Source organism: Xiphophorus maculatus, chromosome 19, assembly GCF_002775205.1.
Source record: "Xiphophorus maculatus strain JP 163 A chromosome 19, X_maculatus-5.0-male, whole genome shotgun sequence".
NCBI lineage: Eukaryota > Metazoa > Chordata > Actinopteri > Cyprinodontiformes > Poeciliidae > Xiphophorus > Xiphophorus maculatus.
The window spans coordinates 148,019-164,966 of record NC_036461.1 but is presented as its reverse complement, the minus strand read 5'-3'; the positions used below and the strand labels follow the sequence as shown (position 1 = coordinate 164,966).

The following is a 16,948-nucleotide window of genomic DNA, read 5'->3' as shown; positions in this document are numbered from 1 at the left end:
GGCGTCTTCATATTCTTGTATTTTTCCAAGGTAATTAATTTCTTCTTTGTGGCTTTGGTTTCTGGTGACTATGTTGAGCTGTTGATGTGATTTGATGCATTTGATTGTTTGAATAAATTCTGGTTGATTGTGAAGTTGAACAGTGACTGCTGTCTTTGTGGTTTCACTTTTACACACGACATTAATGGACCCGAGGAGACGAGAGAACGACGAGCAACAGGTAGAAAATGTAAAACTTCTCAACAAGACACAGGAGTAAATAAATCTCCATCCATCTGAGAATGTAGCAGAGCCTGGATGAGGCCAGCAGAGGGCAGCAGAATCAGCATGTGGTCCTGGTTTAGGACTCGCCTGTTTCTAGATGTTTCTGTGGAACAAAACTACAATTATTCCAAAATATTCAAAGAAAAAAGCTGAAAAGCCACAATGCCACTCCAATCGAGCAGCACCATTCATTTCCCTCGGTGCTGTTTGGCTGAACCTCCATGGCCCGAAGGCTATAGAGGAATTTAAAGGTGCCTGGCTGCAGGATCCCCTCAACCTTTGACCCCGACGCCAAGGCAGCAAAGACCCGGGATCAGTTCACCTAATGAACGTCCTGCTTCACAGCCACGTCTTCTTGGCTTTGTCAGAGTCTCAATCTGACCAATCCTGAAACAGACAACATGGAAAAACAGCTGGATGAGTCTCTGGCAGCTGGAGCCAGAACCAGGCCCTTACACTCCTCACCTCTGCTCTGGAGCCTGCTCACGGTTCCACCATCTTCTCAGCGCCGTTCTGCTGGCATCTAGGAAGAAAATGAGTGCAAGACATTTGGAGGTTAAAAACTCCTTCCTCGACAGTTTTAATCTCTGATGTGCTTCAGGGTTTTCTGCATCTTTTCCAAAAACGCTTTAAGAATCCAGACAAGCGTGTCTGATGGTCCCACACCTGGCTGAGTTTCATGCTGAGGCGCCAACATGTTCACCGACAGAGATTCACTTTACAGAGGAACTGAGGAAGAAGCTGCTTCTGCAGGTGATTCATGCTGTTTGTACGAATAGCTTGGAGAAATTCACCAATCTTTGGCAAATCATTCCAAAAATTTCTGGTTTCATGCATGGCAGACTGTGCTGCTTACTGAGTGTGCAGGTCTGAACGCTGTTCCTCTGGTTTCACCTCCATCCAATGGCAGCTCAGCTAACGAGTCTGTTGGAGAACAGCCTCAGGCGTCAGCCGCTCTATAAAGGAGCTGCAGCTTCTCCTCAGTCTGCCCCCTCAAACCAGACTCAGAGTCTTCCCAACAGCAACACCAGGTGTGAAGAAACTTTTAAAAGGTAACTCTGACTGCAGGAAGCTGCTTCAGTGAATAGAATGATCTATGAAGTATTTGCTTTAGTGAGAACCGCAGTGAGTGTCAGGGTTATGTGTCCTCATGGGCGCCTCTTCAGTGGATGTTGCTGTTGCTTCGAAGTGATGTGTAGAGGCAGACTGGTTGTGTTTTCTGCAGGACGCTGCAGCCATGCTCGCTCCAGGCGTCTGCATGGACATCATCAGCGCTCGTCACTCTAAAGACGGATATGGAACCGTTTCCAACCCCGAGAAGTTCCTGAACCAGGACTTCCAGCAGCTGAAGGAGTACTGCGTCATCCGCCGGGTGAGGTTCATCGACGACATGTTCCCCCCCGACCACCGCTCCATCGGCAGGGACGTCCTGCAGCCGGCCGACCTGGTCCGGGTGGAGTGGGTCAGACCGTCGGTGAGTTCAGGTTCTGAACATGCAGAACGCAGCTGGAGGTCAGAGGTCAGAGGATGTTTACTGAACTAAAGAGGCTGAGGATGAATCAGGTTCAGAGAAGGAGGCCTTCTTTTGATGTATTTTTTAACACTGGGAGTACCAGGGTTTCGACCTCTCCCCTGAAGTCCCGAAAGAGGGTCAAAAGACCTGAGTCCAAACTGACGATTCTGATGGCTCAAATCAGCATCCCTTCTTCAATTGTAAACGTGGCCGTTGACCGTCAGGCCAGAAAGGAGGAGTGGAAAATCATGCAAAACTGGTTATAGGATGCTAGCTAAAATCCTTCAGATCAGTCGACCCGTCTCTGGGCTCCAAAGGTAGAAATGTTAACATAGGACCCTTCTCTGGTACTCACATTAACTGGAAAATAATTCAAAACAAGAAATATAAAAGATAAAACTAAACATTTAAAGCAGGAAATTCAGAAGAAATGTAAAAGGGAGGCAAAGTTTCTGCTGCTGGAAGATCCAGAATCCATCATGTTCCTTCTGCTAGATCAGGCCTGCAGGGCCTGAGTCTCTGCTTCATCACCGAGTCACTTAATGAGGTGATTAGCAGAACCGGACCGGACAGAACCAAGGAGGAGATTCAGCTGCTGGACTGGAGCGTGTTGGACCAGGGAGACCTGGATCCCTCTGGTCAGAGGGAAGGAAGAACCTGCTGAGATGCAGGAACCAGAGAGGCTGGAACCGTCCAGAGACCCATTTAAACTGGGAACAGTGATTCTGAAGGAAACCCATTTAAACTGGGAACATTGGTTCTGAAGGAAACCCATTTAAACTGGGAACAGTGGTTCTGAAGGAGTGATGGCCCGACTATGGAGGTCCAAACAGGACTCAGGTTTCATACTCCTTTACTGAAACATCAGAGCAAATATGTGTTGTTTCATAAACACTTCCTGGGGTCTCCAGGTCAAAGGTCACAGCAAACTGTTGGTCAGTGAACTAAACAGAAACAGAAAGCTAAGCAGAAGAAATGTGCTGAATGCTCTTAAAGTTTGAAGCCTTTAAATGAATAAAGGTCACAAAACGTTTCTGAAAGATGAGCTTTAAAGAAAAGCTGCTGTTAGATGTTCTGCTCATCCTGGTTCTGGATGTTTGTTCCTGTTAAAAACGAGTCATTTCTGTCCACTGTCACCACATGCTTGCTGAGGTGGACGGCATGTTAGAAACGATGGCTTCCTTTGATATAACACACAACAATAACAGATAATAACTTTGATAAACTCCATGCGACTGCATCCTGTTATATCCAGGATTAAACTGGACAGTAGTGAGCAGAATGTGAATATGAATATATTCTCTGTATAGAATATGTGAAACCAAAATACTCCAACTTGTCTTGAATTTGTCCAGCTGTAGTCATGCTGTTTGGTTGCTCTGCCAGTGAATCTGTCCAGTCTTGCTGAGTTTGATCTCCTGTTATCAGAGCTTCTGGCTGCATTCAAATGTCAACTTGTTTGTGCTGTTTCAGAAAATAGTTCCCAACCCTTCCTTCATTGTTGACGGAGTCTCCAGATTTGACTTTGGCCAAGGAATGGTTGGTAAGGAAATCTCTTTAATCTTTCTATAATCTGCCCCCTAAAGCAGATTTTTGTTCATGCGAGTTGAGGCAGGAGATGCCAATCAGTGGAATCTGGACATGTTCAAACCGTGTTGAGCATTCCTTCAACACCTCATTAAGCTAATCTTCATCATTTATCAACACCAGCAGGATCCCTCCCTCCGCCGCAGTTTGAACTGTTGTTGCTGAAATGTTTTACACAAGTGAACCTGCCTCGTCTTGCCTTTCAAACGCTGCTGCTTCATGTTCAGATGTTTTTCTGTTGTTTCCTAGGAAACTGCTGGTTTCTTGCCTCCATCGGAGCGCTGACCTTCCAGGACTTGGCCCTGAAACAAGTCGTTCCTCTTGAGCAAACATTTGATGAAGATTACTGCGGCCTGTTCCACTTCAGGGTTCGTTCCACGTTTTGTTCTCCGACTGGCAAAAACCTGAAATCATGTTTAAGATAACATTATTTATAAACTTATTACACTTATTTCTTCAGATTTAAACTGTTAAACAGGACAGGAAGTGGGTCAAAAACATAAACAGAAGGAAAACATTTGGAGACTCTTATGGCTGCAGATTTTCCAATAATTAATGGAGACAATGATTTTACCACTAATATGTAAAAATATTAGATATTGGACTAAAATATGTGCAAAATAAAATGTGTGTGTTTTTATTTTGTTCATATTGTTCAGAGTTTATGTATGAGAACATCAGTTACTTTTTTACGATCACATAAGAAAGATCTTTTTTAGGATTCTTTTGGTCCTTTTAATCTAGAAATGATATCTGTACTGGGTGTAACTTGAAGCAAACTGTTTGCTTTTGAAGAACAAGTTTTACTTTTTGGACCTTACGTGGATCTGTGATGATCAGGTTAGTTTTCTGGAAATTTCCAAGAACTGGTGAGTTATTTTGCCGTCCTGCAGGTTAGCTGTTGGAGTGAGCAGCAACTCCAGATTATTGGCACAAAACTTTCCAGTTAATCTCTGGAGTTCGGAAATCTGGACCTTATTTCAGGGATTAAATGAACTTAACAGTACTTCTTAGACTTGAAATGTCACAGAAACTGCAAGTTACTTTATAAAAATTACTTTTCAGACAGGTAGATGTACTTTCCAGAGTTTACTGGTTACTTACTGAACTTGTTGCTGTGAAAGTTCTGGAAAGTTAGGTGGTATTTTTGATCAGATGCCAATAACAGCCTGTGAGCTTTAAGAACTCCTCAGAGAGGTTAATAAAGTAAGTTTTTAAAAGTGACCATGTAATCTGTAAGATCCAAAATGTTACAGAAAGGAAGTAAATCGTGACTCACATAGTTTCTCTTTGGATCCAGTTGAGATCTTTCCAGACCTCACAAGTTACTTTGGTACTTTTCTGGGTTAGCAGATTACTTTTAGAAACATCCAGGCTAGTTTCTAGATTTGACAGATTCATTCCACACAAGTTCCAGAAAGTAACCTGTGGGTTCTGGAAGGTTCTGGAAGGTTCTGGAAGGTGCTTAATGGTGCGTTCACACCAAACATGTTTTGAGCATCAGGTGCGTCTGGTTTACATTCAAAGACTACGTGGAGGAGCGTCCAGGGTCGTTGTGGCGCGTTTCGAGAATCTAGCACGGCGTAATTTGAACTGTTTGGAGCGTTTGATGAGTCAAGAGCCTTCAATGCACAACAGGAAATAAACATTTGGTTTGAAAGTAAACCAAACGCATGAAATGTTAGTTGTAGAGAAAAATGTTGAGTTTTCATGGTTTAAATGAAAAGTTAAACCAGTTAATCCGTGTACAATTCAACACAATCCACCAGATTTTGACATCCGATTCAGCAACAAGGCGAATCCAGGCAGCTGAAATCAATAAGTATAGTCACTCATGCTCACTTTAAAAACAATAAATAAACAAATAAGTGTTATTTAGAGTAGCATATTAGTACAATAGCACTTTGAGCGCATGCACATTCAAAGTGCGCACGCATCAGACTTGAAGCATCGGACGCAGTTTTTACGCACATAACGCTTTTGGTGTGAACGCACCATTACCCAACCAGAGACCAGGACCAGAATAAAACTATGAGGGAAGCGAGTCCAAGTCCAAGTTCAGGTCCAGACCAAAAAAAGACTATTTTCCAGAGCATTGCTGCAGTCGTAATAATGGAGTTGTTGCTACAATTGTTTATGGCAATTTGTCAGCAAACCAGCCCTTAGCAGCTATCCGTCTTGTTGGCCAGCTAGCCCCTAGCAGCTATCCGTCTTGTTGGCCAGCTAGCCCTTAGCAGCTATCCGTCTTGTTGGCTAGCTAGCCCTTAGCAGCTATCTGTCTTGTTGGCCAGCTAGCCCCTAGCAGCTATCTGTCTTGTTGGCCAGCTAGCCCCTAGCAGCTATCCGTCTTGTTGGCCAGCTAGCCCCTAGCAGCTATCCGTCTTGTTGGCCAGCTAGCCCCTAGCAGCTATCCGTCTTGTTGGCCAGCTAGCCCCTAGCAGCTATCCGTCTTGTTGGCCAGCTAGCCCTTAGCAGCTATCCGTCTTGTTGGCCAGCTAGCCCTTAGCAGCTATCCGTCTTGTTGGCTAGTATTGAGATCTTTGGTGAAGATTATTAAGGAGGAAATTTATTAGGTTAGCTTAAATTTTGGAAAAAGCATGGCTCTCTTTTCCTCCTGTTAGCCCGGGTCCCGAGCGGATGTCGTCACGGCTGCAAGAAGACGGCGAGGCACAATGACATCACAGAGATACAGAGTTTAATTCATACAAAGCAACGCATGAATCAGTTAACAGAGCTGCAGAGATACAGAGATATACATTTTATACAGACAAGGGGAAACAGACAACACGAAACACAGAGACAGACAAAGGCGCCCACGTGGAGAAAAAGATGGAAAAAACTCTCTGTCGGTTTGCTGACCTGGAATTTTAAACTAAAGAGGTGTTTCCCTATTTAATATATGCAAAGAAGGCGTTCTGTTGTTCGACCAATCAGAGACCTGTTTCGGCCCCCCAGAGAACCCCGGAAACTCCCCTCCTTACAGCTCAGCTTCGAAGGTGCTCTGTTCTCTATCAAGCCAAACCGGAGGGAAACCCCTTAATCCTGTGTGTACCAGGCACAAATGTCCTGATATAAATCTCGCCGACTCCCCTGGAGTTTTTTTCTCCCACATTCCAGCTGCCGTTTCCATGGAGATGCTAATTTTATGGCTTTTGTATGCTCTTAAACAGACAGTGGAAGGCGTCTGCTTGTCTCCTTCGGGCCTCTCTCGAAGGGTCACACAAAGCCTGTTTTTCAAATATAAAAATGCTTAATATACCTTTTACACATGTTGTAAGATTAAGTGTATTTTTAGCACTAAAATAATCATTTTCCTTAACACTAGCTAGCCCTTAGCAGCTATCTGTCTTGTTGGCCAGCTAGCCCTTAGCAGCTATCTGTCTTGTTGGCCAGCTAGCCCCTAGCAGCTATCCGTCTTGTTGGCCAGCTAGCCCCTAGCAGCTATCCGTCTTGTTGGCCAGCTAGCCATTAGCAGCTATCTGTCTTGTTGGCTAGCTAGCCCTTAGCAGCTATCTGTCTTGTTGGCCAGCTAGCCCTTAGCAGCTATTCGTCTTGTTGGCCAGCTAGCCCTTAGCAGCTATCTGTCTTGTTGGCCAGCTAGCCCTTAGCAGCTATCCGTCTTGTTGGCCAGCTAGCCCTTAGCAGCTATCCGTCTTGTTGGCCAGCTAGCCCTTAGCAGCTCTCCAGACTCTTGAACTGCCACAACATTTAGGTGGACCCTCAGGAGTTCCAACACCCACCTAATGCTAACTACATTAGCTCGTTAGCTGCAGGTGGAGGACTTCAATCCCTCAGAGTTCCTTCAATCAGACAAACATCCATAAATCTTCTCTGGAAAATCTTCCTCTCAATATTTAGTTTCAAAATAACGCTGTTTTCTTTACATTTCAGTTCTGGAGGTTTGGAAAATGGGTCGACGTAGTCATTGACGATAAGCTGCCAACAATCAACGGCCAGTTAATTTTTGTCCACTCTAAGAACCCGACTGAGTTCTGGCCCGCTCTGATGGAGAAGGCCTACGCCAAGTACGTGAGCTGCTGATAAAATGTTGCTGCCGACGTGTTTGTGTCTAACCTGGCCCTGCTGTGTCAGGGTCTGTGGCTCCTATGCAGACATGAATGCAGGAACTCCAGTGGAGGCCTTGGTGGACTTCACCGGCGGCGTCCACATGTGTGTGCAGCTGTCTGAGCCGCCTGCAGACCTGTGGGAGCTGATGTGCAGAGCCAGCCAGGCCAAGTCGCTGATGGGCTGCGGGACTCCGCAGGGAGTAAGAGACGATCACACCTCAGCCAACTGCAAACTGAGAAATCCCTCCAGGCTGCGAGTTTGAGCAGATCTGGACCTGCTATAATACACCATAATAACACACAGAGGAACTTACTCTGGATGTCAGCCAGTTAGAGAAAAACCTGGGGCTGCCACCAACCAACTGTTGATAAAGGATTAATCTGCTGACAGAAAGAAGAAGTGAAGGTTTCGTGAGAACTTCCAGGATCCAGGAAGCTCTCAGTTCAGACACGCAGGACTCAGATTTCATCTTTTCACCCCAAGGATAGAAAGATGAGGACAGGACATAAACACTTAATCTACCTTTTTAGAAACAACGTTAAACAACTGGCTCAGTAATAACATTAAACCCGTCCAAACCTCTCTGACCAATCAGAGGTGGGTTCTCCTCCCGCCGGGTCGCTCCAGCACCATTCAGCACCGCACAGATTCAGAACTTAAACCTTTTCATCAAACTCACTGGGCAGTTTGTCACTTCAGTTATTAGGAAATATGATGAAACAACTGAAAAAACATAACCAGAAAATTCAAGGCAGAAATGTTGGGCTTCATAATAAACTGTCATATTGGGGGGTGTGCCGTGGCGTAGGGGATGGAGCGACCCACGTTTGGAGGCCTCGAGTCCTCGACGCAGCTGTCGCGGGTTTGACTCCCGGACCCGACGATGTTTGCTGCATGTCTTCCCCCTCTGTCTCCCCCTTTCCTGTCAGCCTACTGTCATATAAGGGACACTAGAGCCCACAAAAGACCCCCTGGAGGGGAGGAAAAAACAACAAAAAACTCTCATATCGGTTAATATTTTGACCAGTTTGATTAGAAGTCGTGTGCAGGTTAGACCTCAGCTCTATCCGGTGGGTTAATCTGGAAGAACAATCTGTCAATCTGCAGATTAACAGCCACTTACACTGAAGCTCTTCAGGTTTTGTTGTTGTAGGACAGAGAAGCTGAAACGTCTCACTGACTGATGGGAGCAGCTGACATCCAGCTCAGGCTTTATATGACATAATATGTACATTTAATGACTTTAATCCTCAATTTACTCCTTTCTTAGGAGACTTCTGCCAACACTGTCTTACCAAACGGCCTAGTTCAAGGCCACGCCTACGCCGTCACTGGAGTCAAGGAGGTAAAACATGGATTTCAACTGGAACTCCAACATGGAGAGAGTCAGCCTAGTTCAACATGTGAGTGCTGCAGTCAGACCGATCATCTGGTGAGCGCTGTGTCTGCTACCTGTCGGCCAGGTGCTGAGCAGAGCGAAGGCTGAGCGTCTGGTGCGTCTGTGGAACCCCTGGGGCCAAGGAGAGTGGAGCGGAGACTGGAGCGACCGGTGAGAACCAACGCCTCTGTCCTCCATCCTTCATGCCGACACCGTCTGGCCTTTCTGAGTGAAGGAGCAAGATCTCAGGCAGGAAGGGATCTGAGGATGAACTAGCAGACGGATGAAGGGATTAAAGATGGATTCTTCCTGTTCTGGAAGCTTCCCAGGACCACCAGCAGGAGGCGTCCTTTAACAACCACTTTACATCATCAAACTCGGTTTGATCTGTGCAAACATCTACCGTTCCCCAGAGGCTCACAGCAGAAACACACTCAGTTTGGAGTCAACACCGCTCCAGTGGCTCCAAACTGGTTCTGACCCATCAGAAAACCAGCATAGCTCATTGGTTCCCATTTGAAACGGGTTTGATGGTGCTGATGCACCAGTGTCATTATTATCCAGGCAGCGGCCATTACAACATGGCCGCCCTCCCTTAGTGGCTCCATCAGAACCGCACTGACCAAAGTTCTGGGCTCTCTGGTACCGGGCCCAAAGGCTCAGGCTCTGAAGTGAGCTCTGAGTGGAGTGATGATCCGGAGTTGAGGATGTTTGTGGTCGTGTTGATCCCACAGAGTTCGGTTCACCTGTTCCTGTTCTGTTCCTGAAGGTCACCTCTGTGGCAGACGGTGAGTCCTCAGGATCGGGAAACCTGCCTTTCAGTTCGTGAAGACGGCGAGTTCTGGTGAGCTGGACCCGCTTTCTCTGAGCAAACTGCTGAGAATAAACTCTGCTCTTATTGTTTCCCATCACCTCACTCCTGCTGTCACATACTGTCCTTTCCAAGGATGACTCTGCAGGATTTCTGTAAGTTTTACTCTGACCTGGACATCTGCTGCTCGTGTCCGGACTTCCTCGATGGGAGCTCGTCCTGTCACTGGAAATCCTCGTTTTACGAAGGCCGATGGGTCGCAGGGATCTCAGCTGGAGGCTGCATGAATGACCCTGGTACGAAGAAAAAATTAAAATGAAAAAGAAATCAGCACAGGGCCGGTCCAACTCTGGATCGGTTCAACCTGCTGTCAGACGGTTAGGGTACTCTTAGCTTTGGGTAAAGGAAAACACAGAAAAAATAAGGAAAACACAGAAAAAATAAGGAAAACACAGAAAAAATAAGGAAAACACAGAAAAAATGAAAATGTAGGGAAAATGATAAAAAGAGAAAGGAGAACAAAACAGAAAAAACAATGTAAAGAAAAAATAAGGACATGAAGAAAAGAGGAAAAATGTGGAAAAAAGATAAAATGGAGGAAAATGTGATTCAATAATTTAGAAAGAGGTTTTATTGAGCCTTAAAGTGAATTAAACTGATGACTGAATCAGCTTCCCGGGGATGAAATTGGGATTTCTTCATCCTACTGGTGGCGTTCACGGAGGTCTTCCTCGTTTCCTCCCAGGGACCTTCTGGACCAATCCGCAGTACCGGGTGGAGGTTGCAGGCTCAGACAGTCAGGGTGAGAAGAACATGCTGGTGTCTCTCATGCAGAAGCCGGACAAGAGGAACAGGCGGCTGGTCCAGAACCTCCACATCGGCTTCTGTGTGTTTGAGGTGAGCGCCGTCTTCCTGCCGCCGTCTTTAATTCATCTGATGCTTTCTAACCCGCTTCATCTTCTGCTTTTCTTCAAGGTGCCTAAAGAAGTAAGTGTTGTTGTTTCACCTGCCAGTACTGAGCAGCTGACGCTGTAAAAAATGACTTAAAGTAATAAGTTGTCCGCTGCAGTTCAGGGCTGTGAGGGGGAAATTCCCAGCCCATTTCTTCAGCACAAACAAGCCGGTGACTCAGTTGAAGAACTACCCCAACGCGCGGGAGGTGATGCAGCTGCTGAGCCTGAAGCCCGGAGAGTTCCTGATCGTCCCGTCCACCTTTGGCCCCAACGAGACGGCGTCCTTCATCCTCACCGTGCTGTCCAAGACCGAGACACACGTCTAGTAGGTCACAGCTGGGACGGGGCCCAGTACGGTCTGAGGGCCCAGTACGGTCTGAGGGCCCAGTACGGTCTGAGGGCCCAGTATGGTCTGAGGGACCAGTACGGTCACGGGGCCCAGTACGGTCACTGTGTGGAACAGCCTCAGTGATCTTGGAGACATAATTTATAGCTGCTTATTGCTTCAGTGTTAAAACGTTTATCTCTGTTCGTCCACAGAAATAGGGAATCCGTAAAGCAGCGTTGCTAATGACGACCAATAATGATTATGAAATATTTTACATCCATCGCTGAGATTAAAATGTTGTGAAGGTGAATGCTTTGTTTCTCCTGGCAGTGAGAGTTCTGGTGGAAACGACCCGGATCAGGTGGAGACAGAGAAGGTAGGCCCGACTCCCAGGTTCTGCCCGTCTCATTAAATTCAGTCAGACACGCCTCACATTTCGGTCTGAACGGATCCGATACTAAATGGCGCCGTGTCTCCTCCCTGCAGCTCTCTGCTCCGGTCAGCGCAGCAGTGGAAGACAGTAACAGAACCCTGTTCCGACAGTACTCTGACAAGGTGAGGCGCTTTTCACTAGAACACCGTCACTCTGCAGCCGCCGCCAGACCGTCCTTCATTTCTCTTCCTACAGTACGAAGAAGTGGACGCCGAGCAGCTGCAGAGCCTCCTGAACGGCAAAATCCTGCGAGGTTTGGACCGAGCCTCCATCGCAGGGTCACAGGTCACAGGGTCACCTGCACCACTCTCACTCTTTGCTCTGTTTTCACCCAGGTGACCTGAAGTCTGGCGGCTTCAGCACCGACGCCTGCCGCAGCATGGTGGCCCTCATGGACGTATCCTCCACCTGAACTCCCCACAACATGTCTGACCTTTAACCCCTGCCTCTGAATGAGCATACCTTAACGAACTGATCAAACAGACATCCATCACTGGGAAGCTGAACAGTGAGGAATTTGTCAGTTTGTGGAGGAAGATTGTCTCCTACAAGGTGAGAGCAGTGAAGTATTTACCACACAACATGTCAAACTGCTGCTTTTCAGCCGTTACTCACTAAAAACATCCAGTTAAGTTTAATGGATAAAGAAGGACGTTTCTGATCATTTATTATGAGGTTACAGAGACAAACTAGAGCTTCGTGGATCATAATCACTAACAGCCACAGGCCGGCGGACCGACCGCTTTACACTATAAAATAACAGAACCTAAAGATTGAGCTGCCAAACTGGTTAACACACCGACATTTACAGGGTCATAATCAGATCAGAATGGAAACAACGAACATCAGACATTCAGTCCAACATCATTTCTCTGTGCAAATTATTCCTTAGCACACAAAAAGGAATAGGACACAAAACCAAACACATGGACATTTTAGACAAATGTGATGTTAAAATCAATCAACAAATAGAAACTTAACGACTTATCTGCTGCCTTTATAAACACAAATAATACAGAAGTCAAATAATACCTGAGAATTAAAAATACAATGTCTAAATATAAAATACATAACTTCTCCTTTGCTAGTGAAAACACAGGTGAAATACTGTGTGGTGTGAATGAGAGGAACGCTGACATGTCCTGATATCTGCCTGGATTCTGAAATAGGAAATAATCTCTCCTTCCCTGAACAGACGCAGCATCACCATCCTGCTGCCTCTGCTCTCATGTAACATGGAAAGAACAACAACATTAATATTCCTGCTAACAGGGAACATCTGGCTTATGTCCCAGATTTTACATACAAATAGAAAAACACTGGCAGAATGCACCAGTCACAGTAAAAGCAGGAAGACAGTAAGATAGTTTCACCCGTTGGTAGTTTGCAGATCCAGACAGCTGACTGTCCTCTGTCTTCCTTCAGGACATCTTCTCTCACTGCGACGTCTCTCAGACGGGGACGCTGTCGCTCAGCGAGCTGAGGAAGGCCATCATGGCTTCAGGTCAACAAGGTTTTATTTATCCTGGATTCACGGCACAGTGTTATTAGCTCACACCCGGCCTGCATTAGTTTTCAAACAAGCCACAGTCAACCCCACATTCCCCCAGAACCCAGTATGCTGTGACCAAATGTAAATTCAAAGTGAAACTCATAAAATCATCAGTTTAAGCTTAATGTTTCTGACTGTTAGCCGTAGCTTAGTGCTCAGCAGGTCTGAGGCTGACAAAAGCTCTGACAGACTTTGCCCTGTTGCACAGGAAAGACGATCAGTGACGGCATGCTGAACATCATGGCTCTGCGCTACGGCGCCTCCTCTGGATTCATAACGCTGGAGAACTTCATCGCTTTGGTCCTTCGATTTGACCGCATGTACCGTAAGCATCTGATCAGAGGACATGGTGCTGGTGATGGCTGCTTATCACCAAACCAAAACCTAAGTAGAGTGTGCAGCCAGATCTGGAGTTTGGGATTTTACTGCTGCTGAAGATCCTGATAAACGAGGCTAGTTGTGTGTTAAGCAGAGAAATTATACTCAAGTAAGAGTAAAATGATCAACTATTTCATATTTAAGAATTACATAGTCAGATGGACCAAGATGTAAAGTTCAGTAGAAATTTTGGTATTTTAAGGAGCAAACTGACAATAATTCATATAAGTAACAAAAAATAACAAAATCAGGCAAAACAAAATGTTTCCAAATCAGTTTTTTTCCAACAAAAAATCTTTTAAACTTTAACAGAAACTGCAGGTGTGTCTGAGTCTGGTGACATTTTGGTTAAAACGTTTAATTTTCATTCGGTGGGTAGAAAATCCAGAAATTTTACTCAAGTAAGAGTAGAGATACTTCATGGTAAAATTACTCAAGTAAAGGTCAAAAGTAATAATACTCCTAAAACTATGTTTTTTCAGTAAGGTTACTCAAGTAAATGTAACTAATTATTATCCGGCTCTGGTGTTAGGCTACACTGAAGGAACTAAATATAACACCTTATTTTATCAAACTGGAGTGCCATGAAAGCATATTTTTAGTAATTCAGTTTATAATTATTTCCTCTTTATTGATCATTATTTCAGTTTCTTCAAATATTTTTCCCTGCAGAAATATTCAGAGAGTTATCTGATGGAGGAGCCGTGACTCTTCGCGAACCAGAGGTAATTCAACTGATTCTTCCTAAGTTTGATTTTTCTCTCTGACTGAACTGTTGCATCTTTACAAACACATGGCAGAAATCAGATCATATTTAGTCTCTGCCTGCCTTACTGATATAAAATAAATTATAATGAACTTAATATATTTCTTCTAGTGGATGAACCTTGTGATGTATTCCTAACCTGGAAAAGAAGAGCCGAACAGGAAACGATGGAGCAGAGCGAACGTCTTCTTACGTCACTGACAGCACCGCTGCCCAACGAGTCCGACCCTAACGGAGCATCAGACAGATTTTAGGTTTTGCTGAACATGTTTTTTAAACATTTCTGAAAAAATATCCAGGTCATATTTACTGAAAACATGTAATATGTGAAAGTTTGATGAAAATCCTGACTTTGAGAACATTTATTCACTTAAGAAAGTAATTCCACATTAAGAAATAAATATTGTTTAACAAAATTGCTTGCTTTTCTGATGACAATTCATATAAAATAAAATGTGGTATGAGACCCATTTCCTTGTGTCCTTAGCATGAACACCAGAGATTGTCTGACACATGTGCATCTTCTCTGACTTTAACTGGACCTTTGAGCTCCGGTCAGGTCCGTCTCAGATGGTTATTTTTCAGCAGCAGATCCTCCAGGTGGCTCTGCTCTGAAACACAGGATGTCTCTGTAGGACATGATACGCAGCAACCAACCATGAAACAAGCTACAAACATTACATTTTGTCAAATGCCATCATCAAAATCATCAAGAATAATAATCAAACACACATCAAATTTCTGTAAACCAGACAAACATGTTAGTGATTTTAAAAAACTCAAATAAGTTACATATGCTCTAAATATAGCCACAGCATCTGTTTCATTGATGTAAAAATACTTAAAAACTGCCTAAAATGCCTAAGCATAATTTAATTAATTATTCACATTTTTGTCCATTTCTAAGAGGAACTTGGCGCTGTCAATCATTCTCATAAAGTTGCTGCTCTACCCCGTTTTTCCTGGAACATAAAGTAGTTTCTCTGCTGCTTTAGAAACATGAACATGAGGTTGATTGACAGCACTAAGACCCTCCTCCTGACTGTGTATTATGTTTGGTGTAACGAGCTCTAGTGACCTCGTTACGGGACCAGAGACTGAAGTCTCTGACTCTGTTGGTCAGAGAGACTCAACACCTGCTTTAAATGAAAGTCAAGAGTGTCCCCTTTAAGATGATACCAAAGATTATATTATAGACCTTTGACAAATGCCCATACCATGAGCCTAAACCAGACATACACCAGTCTCAAGAAACAGAATTAGTCCAAAGGGGTCGTTCACTTCATGAGCCGATAACTATGACCCAGCTACCATTTTGGAAGGGCTATCATGCCAAAATATTAACTAGAGACATGTATCTTTTCAAAAAATATCGATAGACTTTGCCACCCTGAAATGGACATAAAATGGTCTGATACATGGACTAATTTAAAAGCAAGCAAAGTGTAAAATTTTGTTGGTGTATTTTATTTCCGTTTTATTTTGAAAAGCTAACGGAAGTGAGCAGTCTGCGCAGAGCTTGATGACAGGGACGGGAAGGACGCGCAGGAGGTAAAATGTACGCAGCAGCTTTTAGTAATAAGTATCCTGATCGATAACCCAATGGTCGGTAATGGACACAACTTATGGACATTTTCAGATCTAATTTTTTCCTGCTGTTCTATATGTTTCTTGCACTTTGAGGCGGTTTAATACTGAACAGTTAGCATTCGCTAACTAGGTAAATGCTGCACTGGAAGCCTAGTTTAGCTAGCTCAGCTTACTATGGTGACATAACAGGAGCCGAGGCCTTATGGGCCGCTTTGACATGCCGTAGTGCCGCCATCTTGGAGCGGTGGACATTTGGCAGGGGCGATGAAGGATCTGCGCATTTAAACTACCATAAGTCACTGAATGCTATACTGATTTTAATGCTTTTTATGCCAACTTTATTTCTAAACCTTATTCACGTAGCTATCATAGCTACATCTATAAGGACACACATTTTTAAAATAGCTTTGAACTGGATTGATACGCTGTTCAGCATATTTAAATATATTTAGTGGAGTTAACACTGGTAGAATACAATATGTTGATGTATAATAGGTATTTTACATACCACACAGCCACTCAAATTGTTATATTTTTATGTATTCATGTTATATATATATATAAATATAGGTATATATAAGTCACATTTTATATATACAGCATTTTTATAACAGCTGAAGTTAACAGAGTTTCTGCCTCTTCCATTCTGATCTGGATGTGAAGATTAGTCATAACTGAAGTGTTAATAGACTGTCAGAAGAGTCACTTTGGATTATATATTTTTTCTTTCCCTTCTCCTGAACATTGATTATTGGACTTAAACCCTGGCACAGCAGATGGAGGATTGCGTCGTCATCTTAAGACATCATTTGGTTTTTCCTCTTCACCTCAACTGGGAGCAGCGTCTGAATGAACTGAACTACTAAAGCAGGTACTGCTTTGTTTTGTTGATTTTCTTGTAGAGTGAAACAGCCTTTAAGTTTTGGGTGTCACCATAAGCAGGGCCAGATTAACGTTTTGCTGGACCCTAGGCCCCATGATCATGACCAGAAGATCACCGTAATCTGTATCACCGTACATACAGAATAAAATACCGTAATAATACAGTAAATATACTCTATGGAGCTTTGGAACTGACATCACTACGTGTGACGTTTATGTCGCTGGGCGCCATCTTGTATGGCCACATACCAAAACAAACTTGATTCCGGCGTTTTCATTGTGCTACTGACCGCATCGAAGTTGTTTTCAAGTTGGATATTGGATTTTCGCGCTCCACAGAGTAAGGAGCGTTTAGTTCAAGGTTGATCCGATTTATGAACTCTAATTGCGGCCAGCTGTTCTCTAGCGCTCCCTCCTCAAGCGCTCGGAGGTTCACATTGGGACC

General features: G+C 44.3%; 1 protein-coding gene across 1 annotated transcript; it reads left to right on the top strand.

The window, feature by feature from the left end:
* The first annotated feature begins 1,223 nt into the window (after window positions 1-1,223).
* Window positions 1,224-14,501, top strand: LOC102219604 (calpain-8-like). The gene is made up of 22 exons (XM_023352589.1): window positions 1,224-1,316; window positions 1,490-1,738; window positions 3,251-3,320; window positions 3,614-3,732; window positions 7,256-7,389; window positions 7,457-7,631; window positions 8,703-8,777; window positions 8,896-8,981; window positions 9,580-9,654; window positions 9,757-9,917; window positions 10,367-10,518; window positions 10,597-10,608; window positions 10,691-10,899; window positions 11,233-11,278; window positions 11,389-11,457; window positions 11,531-11,588; window positions 11,671-11,732; window positions 11,819-11,887; window positions 12,761-12,839; window positions 13,096-13,212; window positions 13,938-13,990; window positions 14,143-14,501. The coding sequence occupies exons 2-22, from the start codon at window positions 1,502-1,504 to the stop codon at window positions 14,167-14,169; spliced, it is 2,085 nt and encodes a 694-aa protein (XP_023208357.1). The 5' UTR covers window positions 1,224-1,316; window positions 1,490-1,501; the 3' UTR covers window positions 14,170-14,501.
* Window positions 14,502-16,948: the final 2,447 nt, after the last annotated feature.

What these genes read in the sequence shown, in the direction of transcription:
- LOC102219604 (XM_023352589.1), top strand. Translation starts at nt 1,502, where the DNA reads ATGCTCGCTCCAGGCGTCTGCATGGACATCATCAGCGCTCGTCACTCT. An exon ending in CTTTGGCCAAGGAATGGTTG is followed by an intron (nt 3,321 to 3,613) that starts GTAAGGAAATCT and finishes GTTGTTTCCTAG; the next exon opens with GAAACTGCTGGTTTCTTGCC. An exon ending in ATGGAGAAGGCCTACGCCAA is followed by an intron (nt 7,390 to 7,456) that starts GTACGTGAGCTG and finishes CTGCTGTGTCAG; the next exon opens with GGTCTGTGGCTCCTATGCAG.